Below are 26,083 nucleotides of genomic sequence, written 5' to 3'. Positions count from 1 at the left end.
GTCCTTAGCGCTACCGTAGTCCTACAAATAGAAAATGAGTCTAAATTTTTTTAAGTCCTTGAAACTTCCGTTTTTTGAAATTACCGTAGTCCTTGAAGCTAAACTACCGTAGTCCTATAAACGGAACATCAGTTTTAATTTCTCCAGCTTTATTTTTGAGATGATTGTACTGAATATTTTTTGTCTATTTTTACATTTTTTGATTTTTTGATATTTTGAAATTTGTTAAAAATCAAAATTTCCACTTCCTCATAAACATTGTACTTTTCTAAAAATTTTAGCGACGCTACAGTAACCTGACTTGTTTTGAAAATTGGTGAACTGTTTTGTTGGTTATCACTCATTAATATTAATACCATTTCATAGTTGCAAATGTATTGTTAACTGTTTTCGAATTCTCAATTATTTGAATCTTTGTTAAAATGCACTTTTCAAATCTTTCGTTTTTCGGTTTTCTTGTTTGGCATTCCTAGAACAGCTGCTAAGTGCAACTTCTCCTAGAAATTTTTTTCTCAAATTACTTTTGAAAAGTTGGCAAAGCCTTCAGACTAAAAGTAAGATACTAACTTGGTTTCTTGTGTTCCAAACAGGTTCCAGCATTAATTAGAGATTTTTTTCTTTTTGGTCTCACTTATCCGTCTGTGTTTCAATATATCCAAGATTACACCTTTTTATCATTTTACAACATTCATCATTCCCTCCCATTTCTCTATTCCCCTCTTTTTTGAACTCCGCCTCCAATGCCCTCTCATTCATCTGAAATTCAGACTCACTAAATTGGAAATTGAGCATTCTTGCAGGAAGAGTGCTCAACATTTCAATTGGCCGCTGTGTCTTGTCCTCCGCGGTGCAGCTGAAAAAGAACATTTCTCTTTTTTTCTTCATCTAGACATCCATGATATTAGCCATTTTTGTTCTGAGCCCTCACAAGTGCGTCTTGTCCTCACGGACCACCAGGATCAACAGAGAACATCCTATCCCTATTTTTTGTCTCGGGCGCTTCGGACGATTCGCGAACCACTTTCATTCCGTTTCATCAGACATCGCTTCGTCTTTTTCATTTTTTTTTTCTCCTTGTCACTTTTTTTCCTTGAAACCGAGACGTCTTAGTGAAAGAGCCTTTCCAATTAGACTTTTTCTCTTTTTCGAAAAGAGAAAAATGAATCTCATGCCAGAAGAGGAGCGGGAAAAATGAGCATGTAATCTTCGATCACTTTTCTCTTTTTTTTTCTGTTCCTTTGACTTTCCGGACAATTCTTTTTCTTTCTGGAGCCGTCCCTTCAACCTAAAGTCTCAAGAAAAGGGAAAAACGGGATAAATAATGACTAGTGCGTCGCTCTTTTTTTTTGTGACACACTTACACATACTTGCCCGCCGGACACAACCACATACATACACAAAAAGTGCCATTCTTCCATTCCGAGGGAGAACAACTTGAGGAAGAATGTGCGACTTTTTTAGCGGCGCCGAACCACCCACGAGCCGTTTGGAATTCGTTGAATTTTATTTTTCCCTCTTACTTCTTCTTAAATCTGAACTTAACCACTTTTCAGATAGCTATGTCTTTGGTGTCGGATGGTACCAGAACAACGCTATCATCGGATTTCACTGATTCTTCTAGAACAAACTCACCAATAGATGTTGGAGAAGGTTTGCATTTTCCTTATTTTCGTATCTCCTCGCCGCATGAATATCACTCTCGCTCAAATGAATAAATCACGATGAAGCAAAAAAAAACGAGCTGTCTTTTTTTCTAGATTCCCCCCTCTCTGACACTTTATTTTCTCTTGACCTCTTTTTTTTGTAGCCATGGATCTTTCTTCTGGCTCCTCCTCTTCTTCATCTCAAGGATCCGGAAGTTCACCATCATTTTCCCAAAAGACCCATCCCGGGAAAGAAACAGTAGCCATGTCTATTGCTCAACCTCGACTCACTGTGAATGTAAAGTTTTTTTTCTCGGCTTTCTCAGTATGTCAGCAACATGATAAATGACTTTTTTCAGGGCAAACGCGTCGGAAGACCACCAGGAACATTTAAAGTCCACAAGTGAGTTGTGTCTATTTTTGTTATCATGCTAGTCGCTCGTTCTAGGATTCTAAAGAAGTCATTGGTGGAAGAGGTGCATCAGAATACCGAGAAAGTATGCAAATGGAAGGATTGCTACCAGACATTTCATTCCGTTGAGGTTAGTTTTTGAAGAAAAAAAAGAAAAGCTCTAAACTGGTAAAATCTTTTTCAGCTATGAAACAATTTTCTAGTTGACTCAGATCTCACATTTGCAGGTTTTTATAAGACATGTGAAATGAAAAAAATTTAGAAATACCGCAAAATGTGTGGTGGAATGTCATCCAAATCGTTGATTTTGAGCTTATATATCACATTTTTCATAAAAGATACCGAAAAATGCTCAACTGGCAAAATACTTAACATATAATCATTAACATTTTGTCAGTTGACCAATTTCTGATGCCTTCCACAGAAATGATATATATATATACATATGCTCAAAGTTGACGGCTATTAAAGTGTTTACAGTAACTCATCCATCATTCGATTTCAAACAAAATGCAATCTTTCATTCTTTCATTTACAACTTTTTCTGTGAAAACGCAGCCGAGTGACGCTAAAATCACACTTCTTCCCAGATTGGAATTAGATTTGTGGCGCTTCCTAGAAGAAAATTCATTTCAATGAATTCCCGGAAAAAAGGACAACCAAGAATTTTGAAATTAAACTTTTAAAAGTTTGATTTCTGTATAGCACATCTAAAACTTCTTACCAGCCCGTAAAGTCACAATTTGAAGGCGGGGGGATATGAAAAAATAATTTTCTCGCAGTTCCGCTCAAATACGCTAGTCGAAAAGTATAACCTGTGGGCTCGAAATCCTTTACAAAAACGGGATGCAAAAAATTCTAAGTCTCTACCAAGAAAAAAAGGAAAAAGACAACTCGTTGTCTAATTAGTCACCGTGAAACCTATGAAGGAAGAGCTTTTAACTTTGAGCCAATTTACCTAGATTTTTTTCGCAGATATAAAAATTGTTAACCGAGAAATTGTTTGACATGATATCATAAGTTTTTTGTCAGTTGACACTTTATTGATATTTCGCATAAGAACTAAGATGATTAAGCTGAACATTCTAGTGTGGCGTCCTTTCTATTACAGGTCTTACGGAAGTTACAGTAGTCATGGTTTCCAGGAAATCACTTTCCACATTAACCAAAAACACTTCGACAAAGAAATCGTCTGTCGTTGGGAAGGATGTGATCCCAGATACTTCAAATCCCTATACCTTCTCGTTGGTCACTGTCGCAGTCACACTGGCGAACGTCATCTGAAGTGTCCAGTAAGACTTTTTCTCCAGGTTTATGTTGATCTTTGCTCTTTTTCAGATTGAAGACTGTCCAAAAGCATACAAATCCCGCGAGAACCTCTCAACTCACGTTAGAACTCACACCGGCGAAAAACCGTACTTTTGCCAGTTTGAGAACTGCACCAAACGCTTCACCAATGCCTCAGACCGTGGCAAGCACGAGAACCGGTGCCACTCTGGGGTAGGTTTTCACACATGTGATTAATGATGGTTTTTTTTTTGATAAGCTGATAGCGCATTTCGTTGAAACAGTACTTTCTGATAGCAAAATGTACACTTTGAACTTAATCCTCTTTTTTTTTTTTTTGGTTGAGACATGAAAAAGAAGAGAGAGCTCTGTTGAGACTGAATAGAAAACAAGAAAAATGTTATTCCCAGCGTCGAGAGTACAAGTGTGACGTGCCAAACTGCACCAAGTCGTATACGGATCCATCTTCGCTTCGCAAACACATCCTCCATATTCATGGACCAGAAGTTCATGAGAGTCGAAAAAAGAAGAAGGTGCGATGGATGTACCGTAGAGATGGAAAACAACTAAACAAGGATGGATCAGTGGTAAGATTTTAATAGTTGGACATGTTTACAGTAAACTGGCTTCAGACCACAATTGATAGTCCAGCAATTGCCAGTCCAAAGGAAAATGGGTCAGAAGCGCGTCAAGCACCCATAGATACAGTGCAAATGCCTCTTCAATCTGTTTTTCCACAACTCAGCCCGATTCAGCAGAACAGCCCAATCCAACAACTTCTACCACCAACACCAACAATCGGAACAGCAATCCCAGAATGGAATCCATCTCCACGTGTTCAATCGGATTTCCCATTCTCCGCTTTCAACTCCTATGTCCCTAACTACATTCAGATGAATGTGGCAATGGCTAGCCTTCTTACAGTAGATCAGAAGCTGTTCGTCGCTTCTAAAATCATCGAGAGACAACAATTTGTTCATGCAAGCCATGAAACTCTTCAGAAGCCAACCCCAGTTCTGGTCAAGACGGAATACAAGCAGTGCGAATGTAATGATTGCAAGAAGGGGACGTTTGTCCGAGCTTATCCGTCACTTCGAGAATGATTTTAAAATTTCCAGAGAAATATAACAATTTCATGATTTATGTTCGTTTTTAATTTTAAATGTTCGTTCACCAAAACTCACTCATTCCTTCCTAGTCACCGTTTTTTTTCTAGATACCTCCTGTGGTTTTTTTGGCTTTGTTGCATTTTGAGGGGCCCAAAAAAAGTTGTTTGCTCCCTGAAATTCGAGATGTCTTATTTTTTCAGTGCTACCATGCCCAACATCCCGGTCCAATCTCTCACGCTGTCTAGTCCCTTTTTAGATGCCGGTTTCTATACCCAAAAAAATCTCCGATTAGATTTTCTGGTACTTTTTGTTTAGTTGCTTTTCTTGTCCCTTCTCCACCATTGGAACTTTTTTTTTCTTAACTTTTTTTTTTCTCAACCCCTATTTTAACTATTCATGGCTTTAAAAAATTTTTAGCTTAAATTTTCTGCACCAAAAAATCACCTTAAATGATTTAGTAGAAGTTCATCCTCTGCATTCAATTTGAGCTCAATTATCTCGGTACCTCGGAAAGTTATCAAAATTTTGTCAATTGATAAAAGATTAAAAATTTAACCAAAAACATTTTAGTAGTTGACACATTTGAGATATCTTGTGAAGGAAGCGAGCTAATTGAGCTCACAGTACACGTATAAAGTGAGCTTCTAATAAAGCATCAAACGGTAACAGTTAACTAACATTGTCTGCTATCTCTCTCTCTCTCTTTTTTTTCGTAAAACAACTTTTCTGTTTTTAAATAAAAAATTTTTGAAACAAAAAGTATCAAAAAATAAAAGTTCAACACACTTGTTCTCCGTTTTACGATCCATTCTCCTCTGTAGCTGTGAATTCCACCACCTACAAGATAGTCCATCTCTTCTGGAGAAGACAAAGAAAGCCCGTTAAGGATGTCACCCAGAGAGAATAAATGATCTTTATCTGAATGCCAGTTTGTACATGAACGAACCGCAGACAATGGGCAATGAAAAAGTGCATCAACTGTTATCTAGAGCGTCGTTAACACATTTTTTTCGTTGCCGTTTTAAAACGTCAGCATTCCTTTTTTTAGGTTTATTAGTCAATCGAAATGCACAAGATGATAAAAAAGAGGTAAAAACTTATCAATCCATATTTAATGGTTTCATGGGAGTCCAAAAACGGGGTCCAAATGCAAAAAAAATTAAATCATTATCTCTGTTTCTTCTTCCACTTCTTCCAGTGCCCGCTCCTGATCAACAGTTTGCACTCTATGGGGAATCATAGGGTTGTACCCATGAATTCTTTCAAAAAACACATAATCGTAGTTGTTGACTTCGAATCGTATGAAAAAGAATCCCTGGTGATAGACGACAAACACCTGGACATATCTAAAAAATTACAAAGTAAAAAATCTATATTATAAAACTCACTTGAGAAAGCAAATGACCAAAACGAACACTGACAAGACGGTATCCTTTGATAATTCCGGTAGTGCGAACATTTTTTTTTGTCTGGAAAAGTATGAAAATTGAAAGCTAGCCTGTTGGAACTCAAAATTAAAATGGAAACTGTTTTCTTGATAAGCATAGTGCCCAGCAAAAAAAGAGTCGTGCCATATATGGACGATTGATTTGATATCAGCTCTTTTTTATGTCAGGATAGGACAGTTTTTCGAGTTCCTGATAATACATATGACAATGAGGAGATGTGGAAGTAAGAAATGACTGAAAAGTCGACAAGGAAGTTTTTGAGACTCAGTTGCTCGAGTCAGTGGGGAAATCTGAAATCTGAAATCTATATTCCAATCTACCGTAATCCTGGCTGACCTGGTAGTCCGTGCATTGATCTACCGTAGTTCTACCGTTATCTACCAATTTCTCATATTCTTGTAATGGTCTAACCGTTTTTGGGGACAAAGCAATGTTTACACCATTTTGGTCTCTGGTAAATTCTCTGAAATGTTTCATCCACTTTCGGTTCCAAACCCTTTGCTCCCCATTTGTTTATTTTTATTTTGATACTGCCTCAAAAACTAATGAATATAGACCTCATCAAAAACATCCGCCATCCGGGACACTCTCGCTACCTCTCCTCTCGTTCTTCGCCTCCCACTATACATATTTTGTGAGGCGCCCAGCGTCCGAAAACACAAGAGAGAGGGGAGCAGCGGAGCACACTGCTGAAAATAGCGCGGGCGCCAGATAGGGAGAAGCAGAGAAGGACGGACGCGTTGCGGCCACTCCGCTCCTTACTCCGCTTCGTACTAGTTGGTGATGAGGGCGACACCCCCCGTGTCAAACAATGAATGAAAAAAAAGGAGAGGAAACGCCTACTTTTTGTGCCACAACATACCAGCCAAACTATTATTTTCAGTCTTGAAATAGTTTTATTACTGATTTATTCTTTTCTGCTGCCTCTTGTTTCCCCGCGGCCTCTCGCATGCTGTGTGAGGCTGAACGGTATCAACCTCAGGTAGCAGAGACCACATGACTGCTAGCTCCCTGAGTAGCTGCCGTTGAGACTCGAGAAAGCGTGTTGTTGTCGATTTCGGTGAGTTCCTGGTGTAATTTTTTATGGTTTCCAGGAGAACCATGTTCTTCGAAGCTATGATGTGTCAAGGGGGTTTATCCTCTAACACGAGTGATCCCTTGGCAGCTGTGGGTTACTGTAGACTTTAACTGTGGGTTACTGAAGACTTTAATTGTGGGTTACTGTCGACTTCAACTGCGAGTTACTGTAGACTTTCAGACTATTTTTCAGTTAGACTAGCGGAAAGGCGTATACTAAAAATCAGAAGAAATTTCTGAGAGCCTTCCTTGGTCTTCTGGACTTGTTGACCGCGATCAAGCAGTTTGAAATGATAAATCAGATTAGATTTTTCAGGAGACTCTCAATTTTGATAGATAATTGTTAGACACAATTCAGTGATGCTTGCTTCCCATGTAGGATGTCGGGGACAGAGCAGTAGCTGTTGTGGTAGGGTTCTCCTGGGATGGTTAAGATTTGGTGGCCTAGCTGCACTGGAAGTTTCTGGTTGGCTGAACGTGAGCTTATTTCCGAAAGAACGTACGGTTTGGTCCACAACAACCTACCCATGGTTTGAGCCGGCCGCAGCACTGGTTCCAACAGCTTTGCTGTTTGGTAATCAGCCCATTAGGAAATTCAATTTTTCCCTTATGATTTTTGCCGCAAATTTGGTTAGACTGTACTTAAAAAAATGAGTGTTCAAAACCGTATCTGGTTATAGAGCTCGTCAGAAGAATCCACATATTTTGAATAACAACTCAACTTTGAACAGAGGGAGTGACTGTAGTTTCTGAACCTTCTTCTTAACCGAAGTATTGAATTTCCCTGATTTTCTAAAGTTTAATCTTAAAGATGCAAGGGCCATCCCCAAAAGCAGTTGAGAGCAGCACTACAGTATCCCTCGTTTGTCATACGTCCGTCGCCGCATTTTTGTTCTTATATAATCGGTTTACAAACTTTTTGTTGACTAGGAACTGTAACCGGAAGTTGTGAAATTGGGAAGAAAAATTCCATAGACAGACAGACTTTGAACACCTGTCTACAACCTAATGATATCATTTCCCAGTTCCAGATGATGTTTTCCGGTAGAAGTTGGCTCTTTCTTGTGCTTTCTTTGTGGAGCCTGTCTAGACAACGGTTGTGGTATTAAGCTTGTTAGATGGTGTAATTTCAAATTTAATTTTTCATGGATTGTGTTTTTTTAAAAGGAAAACGGCTAATGAGCAGTACCTTATTTCCTCTAAGAAAAGACCACCCAAACCGTCAATTTTGATGGGCCGGGTGGGTTTTTCATAGAGTTTGGGTGGTCTTTTATTAGACATACAGTATATGGCTTCAATAAAATAATTAATTCTCTGTACAAGTAATGCTAAACTTCTGATATTAATGTTCCTTAAATATCAACTTTTGAGCTTTCACGATAACATACAAACTTTGACAGTTGAACATTTTTATCCCACGTACAACCTCCTAGGTGAATTCCATCAAATAGACGATTTGGGGGACCTTTCTTTGTTTTCCATGATACTGTAGCTTGACGACATCCTTTTCATTTCAAGAACCCTCCTAAAGTCTATGAATGGATTTCATCCTTTTTTAATTCTCTCTCCTTCTATCTCCAATTACAAACTGAGACATTGATCCATCATGTCAAACACTGAAACCAACATATCTAATCCAGAACCTATTGTATTTTTTGTCATTAATGAATGACAGTTTGGATTTATGTCCATCGTTGGTTTTCGGTAATTGCACTAATAATCTCTTTTTCTTCTGGGAAGGTAAGATCAAATAATAGGATAAAGACTTGATCAAATAATACGGTGACCTGCCTCTTGGGAAGTGACCCAAAACGGTTGAACGGCCGGGAGTTGTTGTCTCTAGGGAAGAAGTTGGCCTGACTGTGTTGGCATACTTGCCAACGGGCTGGGCTCCTCGGATTTTGGACTGACTGAAATGTATGAAATAGAAATCAACGTAAACTACAATTTCAAACTATTGGAAAGACTGTATCTTGCCAAGAAAGTTGTAAAATGCGTAAAAAAATTTTCGACCCATTTTTCTCGGCATGGCAATATCATGTCTCGCAACTTATTATAATCAAGATGAACATTTTGCTGATGGTATCATCGTGTGATATTCACCGAAATCTATCATATTTACAGAACTGGCTCTAACAGAAGCCCACCTTGTTGCTCATTTACAGTACCGGTTCATAAAATTTGGAAAAACATATGATTCAGTTGATTTTCAGCAATTTTGATCATTTTCAAGAGTCTAAGGCTCGTTTGCCAAGTTTTCGATCACTTTGAAAATTTTGGAAGGTGTAAAACAGACCTAGATTGAAAACTTTGCAGTCACAGTATTTGTTGAAAGTTCCTAATTTTTCAGTTACTCGCCGATTTCTGAAAGACACCCTTTTCGGTTGGTTTTTGTATTGAAAACAGGAAAAAACAGGATTCTTTCAAAAATCGGCAACAAGCTGAAGAACTAGGAATTTCCAAACAGTTCTATGGATTCAAAGTTGTTAACCTAGGCCTGTTTTACACTCCTCAAGATTTTCAAAGTGATTGGAAACTTTATAGCTGAGATTCAGATAGCTGAAAATGATCAAAATGGATAAAAATCCACTTAAAATGTTTTTTCTTGTGTATCTGTTGGGAATTCTGCATCTTGCCAAAAAGTTGTGGGTCAAAAAAAAAGACCAGAGCCAATATTCTCAGCTCTTTTTTCAATATATAATTCAGTGACTTCTAGTTAGTCAAAAACATTGAACCCGAAAAAAATCGCCCTGTTAGAAATTCTGACTGTTAACCACTAACCAAATGCAAGAAATGACCCGAAACGACCTATAACCTGAAATAGTTCCAGAGAGTAGCCTTCCTTATTCCCGCGACATGTTTGGAGTGTCATCTCCATTTTGAAGTGTGTCGCTCTCTCTCTCCATTGCAAAACCATTTTGATAAAATCTGTCTCCTGTCTGCGCTAAGGAAACGAGAACAAAGACAGTTGTGAGAGAAACGAAGATGGAAAAAGAAGAGGAATTGCCTTGATTTCAATTTTGAATGTTGCGACCCTTCGTCTCCGTTCAAGGTAACCCTCTTCTTTTTTGAAAAATGGAGTAGCGCGCCAAATGTACTTTCGTCTTCTTTTTTCTCTACCGGTTCTCTCAGGCACTCTCTCCTACGAACGCGTAGAGTCTACGACGTAGACGCAGCAGGGGAAAGATTTCTCTAATTCTGTTTGTTCACGTCATCATCGCTCATTTACGACGTCGTGGTACCCCTTCGTCTCTACTGTTTGAAGAAAAACGGGGACGGTACTGTTTACCCGTATTCCAACGGACCGTTTGCACTTGTTGCCAACCCCCCCCCCCCCCTCTCCAAAGCACTTTCCTTACGCCCCCAACGTTTCAGAGACGTAGAAACGCAGGGAGAGAGTGCGCGGTAGGGGAGAATTGTCCACAACCATCTCACCCCCCCCCCTCCGACTCCGCCCCTTCGTTGCCAACATGGTCGACCCGGGTCCAGTCTGTTTCATTCCACACATCTTTTCATTCCATTCCTCTCTTGCTATATTCCAGTGAGCGGTCCCTCAAACAACCGAGCTTCCCCGTCAAGCCACAGCTATCTCTGACATTGCTGGCAAGATGTTGGCAGTTCAGTTGTATGACGGAGACCAATTTCCTGATTAATCCCCTTCTCCCATATTCCTGCTAAATGAGTCCTACGTATTCCACTGCTACTATTCAAGCCCCTGCCACACTTTTGGACTTCCTTCTCGTTCCCAGCAAAATGCACAGTTTGCTGGCAAGACTAGGCAGTCCAGATGTGTGGCAGCGGCAGTTTTTGGTGAGTTTGGTGACCGAGACTAAGAAAAAAGGTCCGCACTTTTGGGCTTCCATATCTTTCCCAGCTCCTCTCATTTACTATGGATGCTGGCAAGAAATGGCAGTCTAGATGTGCAAAATCCTGCAACTCTCTCTCTCGTTTTTTTTCTTTCCATTTTTCTCTCTTGTTTTTGAACATGAAGAGATGGCACTTGGATAAACTTGTTTTGTTGATCTCATTTTCAGGATAATTTATTGTTTTAGGTGAGATATTGTGGTTCAGTTTTTGTGGGCTCTTGTGCTAGCTCGTTCGGCTCTTTTTGAGCTCAAACTGAATCCATATTACGTTTCAATTAGAATATCGCATTTATTGGTCAGTATTTTCCCTAAAAAGACGTTCATCGCAAAGGAAAATAAATCTAGCCACACACGATTCAACAAAACACACACACACGGTCCGTTTTTGAACGTTTGGCAACATTTGTGTCTTTTAGTACACATCAATCCAATTGAAACATGAAAGAAAGGAACATTATCATGTTGTGATCGATGTTCAGATGTGTTAGACGACGTAGTGCAACAAGCACGTCCAGCGACACATACACACAAAAGACTGGGGGGACAGACAACGGGTGTCGACCGAATGGAACAATAGGCGAGTCGGTATGAGTCAGAGTGCACTAAAATGTGGTGGTAGACGGAATCGCACCTGTTGTACTGTGGTGGTGTGGTAAAATGGAGGGATTGGTGCCCAAGTGCAAATAGCTTTTTGAAGGAGTACTTAGCTCCCAGCGGGATGGTGAGAAAAGCTATGACACTCGGTTTAGGGGAGACAGGTAATGAAGAAGGATTGTCAGGTTGGAAGTGAGCGACGACAGATCTATGGTCTGAGAATTTTTCTCATCGAAAAAGGAAAGTGCAACTTTTTTGACTGATTTATGTTTGGAAAATTCAGAGTTTAAGAAGGTTAGATGTTCATCGGCCAAATTCTCGTCGGAGTTTCTGTTTCCGAGCCTTCTAAATGGCGCACAACTTACCTCGTCTGCAATTTCGTCCATAGCCAAAAATCGTCTGGAAGAAGTTGGAGTCAACGCGACGCATCATGCTTTGAGGCGAGGATCGGCTAATGCACTGCAAGCTGAGGGTTTGTCGCTCGATGAAATCATGGAGAGAGGACGATGGAGATCAAAAGAGGGTCTTCTCCGCTATCTGCAGGATAACCCATCGGTTCAAGGCTTCAAGGTGGAGGAGTCGGCTGAAGACGAGGAAGCAGAAGTGTTGGCAGAAGGCGTGGAGGCGGAAGAGTTGGCAGAAGATGTGGATTCAGAAGACGAAGGCCCGATAATATGGAATTTTGAAAGAAGGAATGGGAGAAGGGACAAGTCCTCGATTCAAGACTTCCAGTCGCTTGAAATCATATGTTCAACTTGTCATACTTCTTCCGGTCGTTACAGTACTAACCAATTAGAAATTCTTCTAGTTGAAACGACTTACCTAATTTCGGGTTGGGTTCTGAAAAACCAGTTATGGCTTCAAAACTGCCTTGTTGGAATTTTATTCTTTCCTTGGTCGGAACTTTCAAAAAAAAATAGTGTGGCTAAAAATTGAGGTGTGCCGCTCAGACGTTCACCACAAAAATCAGACGTTCACCACAAAACTTTAGAAATTGTCATAGAAATAATAATAATAACTTAGATAGTCTGTGAACTAACGACATTTGAATCAAGACTTAATTTTTCAAAGGTGGAAGACGCCTCTCGGGGAATTTAATTTGAGAGCCCATCGTTGGAGGTGCTCCGCCGTTACCTGCTAAGCTCTTTTTAATTATTGTTTTCAGGGAAAATTGTACAATGAGCGATACAATAAAGCCTATAATAGAAGGGTTTCCATACAGCCACAATTGAGCTCAATTATCTCAATTACTACGAGACATCCAAAAATATGTCAACAGAAAAAAATATATGTGATATGATCATGAACAATTTATCTGTTGACAATTTTTTTAAATCTTTGTCAGAAACCGAGATAACTTAGCTCGGAATTATGAGTCATTTTATTGCAGGTTTCATAGTGTCTAAAGTGTTAAGTATCATCATTTTTTAACCAATTCATGGAATATTCTACGACAGGCATAAAAAGAAGTCAGCTCCCAGAATAGTTGTCAGAAAATGTATAAAATTTTGTCAATGAAATATTTTTCCATCTCTTACAGAAACCGATATAAATTTTGCCAAAGTAGGCGGTTGGCGAGCAATGCAGATAATACAGATTTTACGATATTCGTTATTAGAATAATGAATGTTATGCATTTTCTCTTGAGTTATGAGACAAACAAAAGTAAAGACATGGGTTCATATTTAAGTCAAGAAGTCTAAACATTGTTTCTCGAGTTTCCAAAAAGTACGGTATCTGAAGTTCAATTTCAATAGTTATTCTTAAATAACAATGTGGCACAATCGCTTCAAAATCTTCAACGAAGAGACGTAGCCATCTATTTTGACAAGATTTGTTTTGTTTTGTGTGAGAGGTATCTAAAAGTGTTTCACTAGTTGATCGTTTTTGATGCTATGATGAATATTTGGTTGATTGACTATTTTTTGATATATTTTTTAGAACAGAAGATAAATTGAGTCGAAGCTCAGTGTGTCTTTTGTTACAGTTCTTATGATAAACTTCAAGAAAAGCCATAAACAGAAAGATGGTAAGAAAGTATGACGTAGTAAATCCAGTATCAAGTTATGAATTCATTCATCCAGAAATTTATTAAAAATTATGCGATTTTTTTTCAGAAATTAAGATCAAGGTTGAAATGAAAATATGCAGAATTATGTGCATTTTGAACTTCATCGGGATCATAGAAAATGAATCAGCAGTCTTACTCACTTCGAATTTTCGAACATGTTGTTTTCTTTCTATTGATGTTTGCCTATTTATACATAATTTCTCAAATTTTTATCCGAACATCCCAGAAACCATATTTTCCACGGCTCACTTTCTGCCCATTTGATTGACACCTTTCAATTCAACTGCTTCTTTTGCACACGCAACCCATTCACAGATGCAGGTTATAATTATATGATGGCTCTCTTCGGTGCCGTTTGCGATGTGCAGAGTACCAATTAAACGGAACAGGTGCTTCTGCATATGCGGCGAAAAGATGAATGGAGATTGAAATTTGCGGCTTCGCTCACCGACGCACTTCTACCAAAAATAGAAATCGCACCTTTGACACGAAAACTAGAAGTCTTGTCTGTCACCGTCTCCCATTGAAGACAAAAGGACATGTGGACGGCGAAGACGTCGGGTCGTTTTTGTATGGCAGTACCAAAAAGATAAAAGAGAATGTCAAAAATGAGACACGTTTCCGCGTTTTTTCTCTCACTTCAAAATCATTTTTCACTGGTAGACGACAGTAAAATGATTGTCTGAGAAAAACGAGAAAAGAGAATTCGTTTTATTACGAAAAGAAGAAGTGAGCGACCCGACGTGGAGAAAATGAGTTGAAATTTTAAGCATATTTCTTTGGCAGAAAAATCAAGATACACAGACAATGATATTAAATTTGATGAGCAAATTGGTGAACCTTCTAACCTTCAGCTTTGAGCCAATTTATCTTGGTTCTTGTGAAAGATATCAAAACGATGTCAACAAATTGATTATCGTAATACCAAAAGTGTTTTGTCAGTTGTCACATTTTTGATAGCCTATATGATAATCGAGATAAATAAACTTAAACTTGACAGTGTGGCGGTCCTTCTATTCCAGGTTTCACAGTATATTGCATTTTTACATTTTCAGTGAAAACTGATTAACTTTGGGCTGAAAGAAAATCATTTTTGTAATGGAAAGCTTTTTTGCCCAACTCCCTCTTTGTCGGATATCAGCAAAATGTGAGAAATGCTGATAATCGCACTATAATGATAGTGGAGCCACATTAATCCTTTCTTTTTTTTTATTGATTTGCCAAAATGTATTAACTCATAAAGGAAAAACTCACAGTTTGTCAAGTATGTTTTCAAAAAATCTCAAAAAGTCTGCACCAACGTTTCGGTATTTCAAAGTTGACTACCGTCTAAGAGAATGAACCAGCCTAACTTTCACTTTAAACCCGTTTATCTTGGTTCCTGGGTCAGATGTAAAAAAAAGTGGCCAACTGACAAAATCTTTCTGATATTATGCTCAATATTCCATCAGTTGATTTTTTTGAAATATCTTTCACAGGAAAGAAGATATATCGGCTCAAAGACAGTTTGGCAGGTATTGTATTAGTGTTTATGGTATATTCTCCTGAAAAACTGAAAAACTGAGGTTGTTTTGTACGGAACCGCAAATTTTGAAAATTAGAGCGGCCTACAAGTTTAGTTCTTCAACTGATCTACAGTACCGGTCAATAAGATATGCAAACACTTATTTTTCAGTTGATTTTTGGCCAATGTGATCATTTTTGCAAATCTATAGCTCAGTTCTCAAGTTTCAAATCACTTTGAAAATCCAGAATCAATAAAACAAATCTAGATTGAATACTTTGCATTCGCAGAGCTTTTCTAATTTTTCTAGATTTTCAGATACTTGCCGATTTTTGGAAGATACATATTTTTCAAGTTTTCAGTTCAAAAACAGCCAAAAGTGTCAAAAAGTTAACCTAGCACAAAAATTAAGAAAGAAGTGTGAAATTATATTTCTCAGTTTTTGTTCATGTTCCACTTTTACAAACCTTTTTTCCATTCTGTAATTTTTGCATCATGTTTCATACATCATAAAGTTTGAAACTGTTTTTTGGTGTATAAACCTCCGATAAGGAAAACAATGAATTGTTCAGAGTTTTCCCCTCCACCTGTTGTTTGCAAGTGTTTTCACAAACAGGTATAACGGAGGTTGTTATTGTTTATGGTTGAAAGCAATCCTTAGAGATTGTGTTTCCAAGAAATTCGAAAATTTTTGATTGTGGCATCCGTTTTGATATATTTTCACATCCTGTTGTCTTGTTTTGTCTATGTCCTTTTTTCGGAATTTATTCCCTTCTAGAAAGAAAATTAATTTTATTGATCTTTTAAATCTCAAAGCCTTATCTTTTTTTTGTAGTCAAAAATTTCTAAATTTTCAGTTCATTTTTCCAGTAACAAACTTTTTCGTATTAAACGTGGAAACCCCCGATTCGCCGTAATCACGCTGCATGCTTATAAGTGAATTTCGATTCTTTCAAATCATTTGTGACGAACGGTTGTTATCAGTTTTCGTCGCAAAGTCAGGCGCCCATTTTGCTTTTTTTGCCATTATCACACGAATGATTCTAGGAAAAAAGGTTCGAAGGGAGTAACATGAACTGTTTCAACGACAGGTTGCTAGGGCGCTTTAATTGGTTTTGAGGAAGTTTAAGATTTACCAAATTATCAATTTCAAAGAATGCCTCAATCAACACAACCGAAGGTAGAGAATTCACTTAGCGAATCAATGTGTTGGCTAAGAGAAAATACTCTAACTTCTGCTGTGCCTGTGAGCACGGAGGAAGAGACTAATACTCAGATTAGGAGCAGCAGAATAGGGAGAAGCACATATGAATGAAACTGCAATCCCCCTTGACTGAGACGAAGGGATGAGGGGCGGGGTTCGAGTCGTTGAGCCACCTCTCTCCCTATCTTATTTGAAATGAGAAGAGATTTATGTGAGCCGAACCGTTGAAATGAGCAAAATGCATATGCCATGATATAGATTGGGATTACTAATGAGTATACAATTGTGTTGAAAGAAATATATTTCATTGAAAAGTTACATTTGAACTTATAAAAAAGTTACATTTGAACTTATTGGAATTCTATAACGCCGTGAAATTAGAAACAGCGAAAGTTATGAGCTGGGGAATATTTGAGCTTTTGAGCAGCGGATTAGGGATGGGAACAAGATTAGGGAATAAGGAATAAAATCAGCTGAATTTGGAATTTAGTTGTTTCAATGGTAAAGGGAAGAAGGCCTGGAAGCATCGTGGATTTCAAGTCCGGAAGAAGGCGAATATAAAGAAAAATCAAATTTTTGTACCGCTTCAGAGATAAAGGATACTTGAAATTATCATTTTCGGTCAAAGCAAGAATTGCCATTCTGAGAATGACATTTTTTCAAATTTTCGAATTTTCGTTTCAGGAGATTCGAACCAGGTGACTAAACTCTGAACGCTAGATTATAAGTTTTCATTCCCCAAATCATCAACTTTGAGCCCATATATCTAATTTCCTCTGAACGGTATCAACAATTGGTAAACTGACAAAATATTTTTGATATTATAATGAACATTTTGTAAGTTGATATATCCAATTTTTAGGCTTCTGATAACTCTTACAGAAATTGAGATAATGGAGCTCAAAATGCAAATGCAGGCTAATTTTTAAAAATAATTTACAGTGAATCAGAAAGCTCTCATTTTTGAAAAATCTGCAAAGCTCTCATTAATACCATAGACACTCTAACATACACTTTGACTTTGAGCTAATTTATCTCGGTTACTACATCAAAAAGTTGTCAACTTACCAGTTAGTTTTTTTTTGGATCAAAGTTTACGGTAACAAAAACCCAGTTAATTAGGATCAAAAGTATAAACGTACTCTTTAGTTTTTCTTTGTTTCTACCAGTACCAATTGCATCCCAACCAAATGTTTCCCTGTTAGCTCCTCTTGGTCACGCCTTTTATGACTATAAAACTGTTGTCGGAGCAGGAATAAAAGTCAGTTTCTGTGCGTCCTCTTCTCTTTTCCTTACATGCTGTGCTTCTCGCGCTCTGCACCTCCTCTCATTCTCTTCACTGATAACGGTGGTACTGCTGCGGCTGGTGGTGGCATATCACTCAAACCAGTGTGAGGAGCACACACTTGCTCCAACATATTCATTTGTCTACTAGTACTATATTCCTGAATTTTTTCTGCGAGACCGAATTGCAGTCGGTTGCAAGCTTCAATACAGACAATGGTTCTTGATATTAAAGCTACCAACCGCCTTCAAATCGTGCATCGCGATTTGGCAAAACAACAAGGTAAGCTTATTTGAATAAATATTTTGAAGTATCACAAATAGTATAATTGAACCAGGTGGTACGGAACTCCCAAGAGGGGTCTAATATTGTTAGAATTTTCCGAATATTTACGGAGGAGAAGCCATAAAATTTTTGAATCAAGGGTCTTATGACATGCGGTTTTAAACAAAGATGTGATTTTCGGGACCACTGGGTTCAAAAAAGCAAACTTTAAAGCACTAAGACCAGACAGTCCTGTATTAGAAGGGTCGGCCCTACTATTTTACCAAGACAATTCCAAAGGAGCTTTCTATTTCAGAGGACCTTTAATTAGAGGGGCTTTGCTATTTTTCAGGTCATTTCTTCGGAAATTTGTCAGCAACATGTTCTGTGATTTCTCATCAAAAAATAATGAAATTCTATAGATTTTACCAAATTTGAACAAGTTTTTGAGCAAAAAAAATTATTGAAAAAAAAGAAAAAAAAAGAGGGGAATTAGCGGAAAAATGTTCACTGAAAACATGCGGAAATCTACAATTTCCAACAACACTTTTTTTGAAAACTGAGATATCCCAAAACCAGAATTCACTTTGAAATTGATTGAAACGAGTAGAAATAAATTACACAAAGTATATAAATTATCATAGAAAAAGGTTACATAGAAGGTGTACAGCGGAAGAATACTGTTGAAGGGTACGCGGCTTTTCATTCATCTCGTTTATATTAATTCTTCAATTTTTAGTCTATTTGGGTAAAATCATAATTATCGTTAATTTCATAGACGACTGGTGAAACCCCGGCTCGAGTCCCATGCATCAGCGTCTTCAGCAGCTTCCACAATGTCAACTTCATCATCCCTAGCTTGAAGAACTTCATTACCAACTTGTCCTGCTTCTACGATTGCAGCTTCGTCCACTTCAATTTTTATTCTTTTTGGTTGAATATCATGATCTTGGTGATCGTCGACCTCCTGATTGTCGATATCGTAGATGACTGGTGGGACCTTGGCTTGAGTTTCATCATCTTCCTTTTGCTCATCTTCATCGATCTCAATAACGACATGATTCTGAGAAGTTCCTGGCAATGAGCGCTTGGGTACTCGAACCGCTGGTTCGTCATCGGCGACGTCGACGAGCTCTACTTCTTCTTCTTCTTTGGGTTCGAATTTATAGTATTTTCTGTTCTTTATCATACTTATGATCATCTTCTCTAAGTCGTAATCTCTCCCGTGAACCCTATCCAATAATTTGGCCAACCATTCGATGATTTCTTTCACCGGACGATGAGCAGCTTCACTGTAATTGAGTTTTCTCCAGATGTGCTCTTTCACCGATTTTCTGCTGCACATCATGTAGAGCAAGACAACATAGTATTTTCCAAAGTCGCCATTCGATTCGAACTCTGGCGTTCTCATAACCTTCTCAGTTGCCGCCGCAAAATAACGATCATGATACGATTTCTCAATCAATTTGAATAGTGGCACTGGATTGTCGATTTTCCAAGGCTGCAGCAACTCCTTGACGTCCGGGAGATCCTGGAATACTTTTTGTTTGGATTGAAGGAAAATACCACATTCTTACTTCTGCTGTTAATCGGGAATCGAATTTGTTATCAAAATAGCATATATGGTAGAGATACCCGTATGACCACTTCGCGGTAGGAGGAACACGTTCATACCAAATTGCTGAAAACTCTTTTTTGAAATAATATTATATCATAATTTTTGTAACACTTACGATTTCCACGGATGGGAAACCTTATGAGAAGTGACTCCATGAAGAAGGAATGTGCCTCGCAATGACTTTTCCAATTCTGCTCACCGCTTTCACTCAACCCGCTTGGTTTCTTCATTTCCAAATTCTGTAAAACACAATTAGAGAATTTCATCCGTAATTGGAAAAAAAAGTTTCTTGGAATTTTCCGAAAATTTTTTCGAAAAACGAGTTTCTCAATATTTCTCGGAAAATTTAGAATGCTGAATATAAGAGTGTCGTTGGTGACATTTTCCTTGTTTTTTTGGTCATTTTAACGTGGAGGCCTAACTTTTGCAAACTGAATTTTGTAGGCCATCAACACTTTCTTGGTTTGGAATTGGTGTATACATATAATACTAGTAGGTATTAAATTAATTTTAAACCGAAACAGGTGGTCGCCTCAAAAACCCAACTTGCAAACGTTAGGCCACCATATGAAAATTCCACAGAAAAGAATACTGGTGAGTATTAGATTAATTCTAGACCAAAGATCAGAGTCATATCAATTCTAGACCAAAGATCAGAGCCATATATTTGTAGGCCATGTTAACATGGTGGTTTAGAAAACTCTACTTGCAAAAGTTCAGGACACCACTTCAACATGACATAGGAAAAACACCAGAGGCATGTCAGGCCATTTTTGGGTCATTTTACCAGGTGGCTTATAAAATTCATCTCGCAAAATTTAAGCTACCACTTAGAAGTAAGATAGAAAAGACACTAGGGGCATGTAAGACTATTTCTAAACCATTTTAGCATGTCGGCATAAAAAGCTCATCATGCAAAAGTTAGGACACCACTTGAAAATTACCTAGAAAACAGATTAGAATCATGTCAAGCCATTTCTAGGTTGTTTCAATATGGTGGCGTAGAAACTTGAAAAGTTAGGCCATTTTTTAGAATTACTCAAAAAATACACCAGGGGCATGCCAGGCCATTTCTAGGTTATTGTATAATGATGGCCCTAAAAGCTCAAAATGCAAAAGCTAGGGCACCACTTATAAATAACCTAGAAAAAACACCAGAGTTATGTTAAACCAGTTTTGGGCCAATTTATCACAACAGCCTAGATAATTCAAAATGCAAAAGTTAGGCCACCACTTGAAAATGGCCTAGAAAACGCACCAGAATCAATTTAGGTCATTTCTAGGCAAAAAAGGGGTGGCCTAGAAACCCCAACTTGGAAAAGTTAGGGCTCAACTTCGAAATGACGTAAAACACGCATAAAAGTCATGTCAGGCTATTTCTAGACCATTTTATTATGGTGGCCTAGAAAACTCAACTTGCAACAGTTAGGCCTGCACGTTAAAATGTATTTGTTTCGAGAATTTTTGGGGAGATGTGGAACTCACTTTGAGATCTTCCAAAACCTGCTTCAGGTTCTCCATGGTTCTCTCTATTTTGGAAATATTTTGGAATGTGGTCATCCGTGTTTCCGGTACGGCTCCTCATGGGCACTGGCCATTCCGGATATTTGCTAGTCGCAGACTTCAATCTCACTTTGTTCACATGAGACAAGTATTCAATTGTTTCATTGAACAAATCTATGTCGAAAATCGACATTTCTGCATTAGCCATATAGTGAAGGCATCCCGCGAGTGTTGGAAATTCCACTTTTTCCTGAAATACAGTATAATGAGTACCGGTCAGTAAAATATACAAAGACCTATTTTTCAGTTGATTTTCAGAAATTTTGACAATTTTTAGAGCGCGGTTTTCAAGTTTCTGATCACTTCGAAACTTTTGGGAAGTGTAAAATAGACCTAGAGTGAAAACTTTTCCTTCAAAGGAATTTCTGAATATTCCCAGTTTTTCAGCCATTTGCCGATTTCTGTAAAACGGCCTTTTCTGGCACGTTTTTGTACTGAGAACGTGAAAAAAACAGATATCTTTCAGAGATCGGCAAAAAACACAAAAACTGAGAACTTCAAAAATTCTGTAAACGCAAAGTTTTTAATTGAAGCCCGTTTCACACTCTCCAAAGTTTCCAAAATGATCGGCAAACTTGACAGCCAATCTCCGGACTTTTGAAAACGACCGAAATGGCTAAAAATCAACCTCAAAGGACGTTTTTTGTTTTTGTTTTTTCTTGACCGGAACTTTATATGAAAACAGAATAAACAGATTTCTCTGAGTTTACCCCCCAAAAAACATACTATTTTCTTCACTTCATCCTTGGTGAATTCGACAGCTTGTGCAAGATGTGTCATTTCTACCTAAAAAACTAAAACTCTTATGAGAAAACAACAAGTTACAAGTTTCAATGAAACATTTTAGAATATGAAACGCTAACAACAGGAAAACCGAGAAATGTTACCGTGAGATCGTTGAAAAGTCAAACTCGCCGCTGTTTTCTAACGAATGCGATAAAGCGCACTTGCAAAACACAAAAAAAAACAGAAGACGAAAGACAAGAAGGAATAGAGAGACGAAAAAGAAAGTGGTATGAAAACTGTTCAAAACCACGGGACACATACACATAGACTTATTTTATGATTTATTAAAGAAAGGAGGGAGGGAGCGAGAGAGAGAGTGGGAGCAGGAGGGATGAGAGAGTACAGACGTATCCATGTCGTGTTTTGTTTCAAAGTTCATCTGAATAAGGTAGGAAAATTGGGGACCTGTGTACTGTACTCTACTACAACTTACATACTGCCGATAATTCAGTGAAAGCAAACTTCCATACTGAAGGTTAGAGTGCCGAGTCGACTCGAAAATCGATGATTATTTGCCGACTTTGAAATCGACACAATCGAGATTCAACAATTCGACAAAACTATTTGTTGATAAAAATTGAATCTTTCGTTGTCTATTTCACACTAACAAGTGAAGAGCAGCGAAGGTCTAAAGCAGCGAAGGTCCGGAAAGCAGCGAAGGTCTAAAAAGAGGAAAACTAATTTTAAGGGAATCAATAGCATGTCTAATCTAAAACGAGAATTAAAATGGAGAGTTGGTATTAACGATGGGGATGGGATATTCGCTGTGATAAATGCCCACCCAATACGTACATATACTTCGAGTTTGATTACCTCGGTCTCTATGAGAGATATCAAAATTCAGTCAACTGATAAAATATTAGTGATTTTATGAGGATTAATTTATCAGTTGAAAAATTTCTTGTAGCATTTAAAGGAACCGAGATAATTGAGCTCAAAATGAACGTATTGGATATATTCCGATCTCGGATGTTCTCCTATCACTTCCATGGCATCCCCTGCAGTTTGGAGTATGACGTAGCGTAAGAATAAATGTCTAGAATTGTTTATATGAAATAGACCGGCGACCCACAGCAGATGGTTTTCAACTGGGAGGAAGAAAAGAACGAGGGTTGTTGAGAAAGTTTAAAAAAAGGACAATCGTTCGTTAAGGGTGAATTGATGACAAAGGAATGGGAAAACGTGATAGAAAGAAGTGTTAACACTGCTGCCTCCCACGCGAAAGTGATTTTGGGACCGATGAAGCTCAGTTCCGTGTTTCGCATTCTAAATGAATTTCGTTTTCCCAAAATCCGTCGTTTTAAAATCATATTTTAAACAAAATCAGGAAACTGGAATGGCGCCGAAAATCTTCCAGAAGACTCTGAAAACTTGCGTTTTTTGGGAAATGTATGGGGGGGGGGGGGGGGGCGCATGGGAAAAATCCTAGAAATTATGCTCTGATACAGCTCGCGAGGAATTGAACTATTGGACCTAACGCTGGAGGACCTAACACCGCCCCGAAACTAGCTGAGCACACCTTCTCAGCGACTACGGTAGCGCAAGCTATGTGTCTGACCAATTTCAATTATGAAAAAGGCTCAAAACAGAAAGCTCCTTGCTCCCATCTTTTACTAAACGAAGACATCCAGAGTTTGAAGTATCATATTCAAGCTTTCCATGACAAATATAAGAAAGAAGTCAGTTGTTAAAGATTGGTACAAGCGGAGCAAGAGAAAAAATAGAAAATTGAAATTACCAAAAGGCAGAATTCACTTCTAAATCGAAACGAGATAGAATGTGTACATCGGAACAATTTCATCAATCTTCAGCAGTCTGGTTCTCCGGCTGAGCAATGCTTCTATATCTTGATTAAGAAGGCTGCAAGCGTTGTATTCCAAAAGATAGAAATATCTTACTGGTCTTATTCATTTTTTTTGCCGTGGCTTGCTTCTTCGAGTTCGTCCCGGCAGTGCTGGAGTACCTCATTTTTGAGCTTTTCTTTGAGAACGTTGAAAACTAAACGTCGCGCTTCTTTTTGCATGAAAGCGACCAAGCGCGCTTGCAAAGCAACAAAAAAAACACAAAGCAAAATACACGAAGGAATAGAGAGGCGGAAAAGAAATTTCTAAAAAACTGTTCGAAACCACGGGACACATACGCATACACATATTTTATGATTGATCAAAGAAAGGGAAGCGAGAGATAGAGTGCGAGCAGGAGGGATAAGAGAGTGCAGACGAGTCGCCGTCGTGTTTTGTTTCGAAGTTCATCTTATTGAAGTTCAGAGAAAGTGAAGACCGTGGAAGCGATAGAATCTTCAATATGTTTCTTGGTTCTGTAAAAAAATCCATTCGTTGACTATTCTTTATTCAATGGCATTTTCAAGGATCTGCAACTTTTTCAATTTTCTTTTCCCTGGTTTATCATTTTCAGTAAGCTTAGTTAGACTAATCCCCAATTTTTTGCACCGGAATCCGATGAACTTTGAAACAAAACACGATATGGGCACGTATATTCTCTTTTATCCTCTGTTTTCTTTGTGTTCCTTATAAGTGAGCGACTTCCATTTTTAAGTGTAAAACGAGAGAATCTCAACACCTCGCTAACCCAGATTTTGATGAAAATTTAGGATGAGAATTATCTTTCTAGACAACTCCAAAAATTTTAGAAACCAATCATGAGTTTTAGCCAAGTCATATCAGTTTCTGTATCAAAAATCGCCTTTTTTGTTAATTTTGGAATGCATAGAGGAAAAAAAAGGAAAAACCTCAAAAAAGGATTTTTTTTTCGAGGACATGCCTCAAATGAGAAATTTCATCCAATCTGAGCAGAATACTACACATTTCATGTTTTGAAACGCCCAAGAAGTTGAGAAAATTGTCTTTGAAAATCGCTGTTTTGCATTGGAACCACCATTTTTGATACTGAAATTGTATATAACTCGGCTGAAACTGTCGGGCAAATTCTAAAATTTTCAAGGTGTTGAGGTTTCCTTTGTAAGGTTCCAAAAATTGGTAACTATCAAAGCTACATGAAACTTGAAATTCACTACATGAAACATTCGCTACATGAAACTTGAAATTCGTTGCATTTTTTGGAATTGTATGACATTTCATTTTTGAGGCATGTTGTCGAAAAACAAAATGATTTATTTTCGAGGGTTTTCACATTTTTTCCATTTATTCGAGAGTTTATAATCCAACAAATTTCAGGTTCTGAAACGTCCTAGAAGATTAGAAAATTGTTTTTGAAGATCGCTGTTTTGCACTGAAACCGGAATTTTTTAAACTGAAACGGATATAATTTGGCTGAAACTGACGTTAAGTTCTGAAGTTTTCAAATGTGCCTAGATGGGTTGTCCTTGACCTATCCTGAAAATTTCATCAAAATCTGGGTTTATAAGGTGTTGAGGTTTCCTTGTGAGGCTCACAAATGTGATGACCATGAGGGCAATTAAACCTTCAGTAGTGTGCTGTGTCAATTGTTGACAATCTACAAAAAATCGACGTTTCAAAAGTCGATGAATATGAAAATCGACAAAGGTCGATTTTCGTCAATTTTGAATCGACTCAAAATCGACGAGAATAGACAAAAAAATCGACAAAAATCGTCTTTTGTCGATTTTTAATCGACTTTAATGTTAGAAACTGCCTGTTTTTTTGTTGTGCCTGTTTGAAACTGTCAGTGTGTTCCATTTTGATTTTGACATGGTGACAGAACTTTTGCAAGTTGAGTTTTCTAGGCCATTATGTCAAAATCGTCCAGAAATGACCTGATATTCATCTGTTGTGTTTTCTAGGTCATTTTGACATGGTGACCGAATTTTTGCAAGTTGGGTTTCCTAGGCCACCAGCTTTTTCTAGCTTAGAAATGTCCTAACACGACCCTGGTGTGTTTTCTAGGTCATTTTGAAGTGGTAGCCTAACTTTTGCAAGTTGAGTTTTCTAGGCCACCACATTTTTTCGGCCTAAAAATGGTCAAATATTCACCTGGTAAGTTTTAGGTTATTTCAATGCGGTACAAGTTGAATTTTCTAGGCCATCACGAGTTCAACTGAAATCCAAAAAGGTCGATTTTTGTCGACTTTTGTCGATNTAAGCTACCACTTANAAGTAAGATAGAAAAGACACTAGGGGCATGTAAGACTATTTCTAAACCATTTTAGCATGTCGGCATAAAAAGCTCATCATGCAAAAGTTAGGACACCACTTGAAAATTACCTAGAAAACAGATTAGAATCATGTCAAGCCATTTCTAGGTTGTTTCAATATGGTGGCGTAGAAACTTGAAAAGTTAGGCCATTTTTTAGAATTACTCAAAAAATACACCAGGGGCATGCCAGGCCATTTCTAGGTTATTGTATAATGATG

General features: G+C 38.0%; 7 protein-coding genes across 7 annotated transcripts in view; 5 read left to right on the top strand and 2 right to left on the bottom strand.

Annotated features, from left to right (window-relative positions):
- Positions 1-1,559: 1,559 nt before the first annotated feature.
- Positions 1,560-4,445, top strand: CBG02127 (the record flags this gene model as incomplete). The annotated part of the gene is made up of 8 exons (XM_045239079.1): positions 1,560-1,650; positions 1,808-1,941; positions 2,003-2,046; positions 2,092-2,185; positions 3,201-3,347; positions 3,394-3,555; positions 3,753-3,929; positions 3,975-4,445. 8 exons carry the CDS (start codon positions 1,560-1,562, stop codon positions 4,443-4,445), a joined length of 1,320 nt encoding a protein of 439 aa, XP_045092034.1.
- A 1,165-nt stretch (positions 4,446-5,610) lies between these two features.
- Positions 5,611-5,910, bottom strand: CBG27508 (the record flags this gene model as incomplete). Its single annotated transcript, XM_045239078.1, has 2 exons — positions 5,611-5,797; positions 5,840-5,910. 2 exons carry the CDS (start codon positions 5,908-5,910, stop codon positions 5,611-5,613), a joined length of 258 nt encoding a protein of 85 aa, XP_045098075.1.
- Positions 5,911-8,510: 2,600 nt separating this feature from the next.
- Positions 8,511-8,576, top strand: CBG27507 (the record flags this gene model as incomplete). The annotated part of the gene is made up of 1 exon (XM_045239077.1): positions 8,511-8,576. One exon carries the CDS (start codon positions 8,511-8,513, stop codon positions 8,574-8,576), a length of 66 nt encoding a protein of 21 aa, XP_045098074.1.
- Positions 8,577-10,654: 2,078 nt separating this feature from the next.
- CBG27506 lies at positions 10,655-10,894 on the top strand (the record flags this gene model as incomplete). The annotated part of the gene is made up of 1 exon (XM_045239076.1): positions 10,655-10,894. One exon carries the CDS (start codon positions 10,655-10,657, stop codon positions 10,892-10,894), a length of 240 nt encoding a protein of 79 aa, XP_045098073.1.
- Positions 10,895-11,603: 709 nt separating this feature from the next.
- CBG02124 lies at positions 11,604-15,951 on the top strand (the record flags this gene model as incomplete). The annotated part of the gene is made up of 4 exons (XM_002643835.1): positions 11,604-11,649; positions 11,720-12,268; positions 15,330-15,431; positions 15,869-15,951. The coding sequence occupies 4 exons, from the start codon at positions 11,604-11,606 to the stop codon at positions 15,949-15,951; spliced, it is 780 nt and encodes a 259-aa protein (XP_002643881.1).
- Positions 15,952-18,536: 2,585 nt separating this feature from the next.
- On the bottom strand, positions 18,537-21,725 carry CBG27505 (the record flags this gene model as incomplete). Its single annotated transcript, XM_045239075.1, has 4 exons — positions 18,537-19,295; positions 19,342-19,445; positions 20,868-21,135; positions 21,672-21,725. The coding sequence occupies 4 exons, from the start codon at positions 21,723-21,725 to the stop codon at positions 18,537-18,539; spliced, it is 1,185 nt and encodes a 394-aa protein (XP_045098072.1).
- A 1,167-nt stretch (positions 21,726-22,892) lies between these two features.
- The window catches only part of CBG27504, a gene marked incomplete at both ends in the record, with an annotated part of 5,161 nt that continues 1,970 nt past the window's right edge, over positions 22,893-26,083 (top strand). Inside the window, one exon of the mRNA XM_045239074.1 lies at positions 22,893-22,955. Within this exon, the coding sequence (XP_045098071.1) occupies positions 22,893-22,955 (63 nt within the window). The remainder of the gene's footprint in view (positions 22,956-26,083) is intronic.

Source organism: Caenorhabditis briggsae (assembly GCF_000004555.2).
Source record: "Caenorhabditis briggsae complete genome, chrX, whole genome shotgun sequence".
NCBI lineage: Eukaryota > Metazoa > Nematoda > Chromadorea > Rhabditida > Rhabditidae > Caenorhabditis > Caenorhabditis briggsae.
This window is presented reverse-complemented; position numbering and strand designations above follow the sequence as displayed.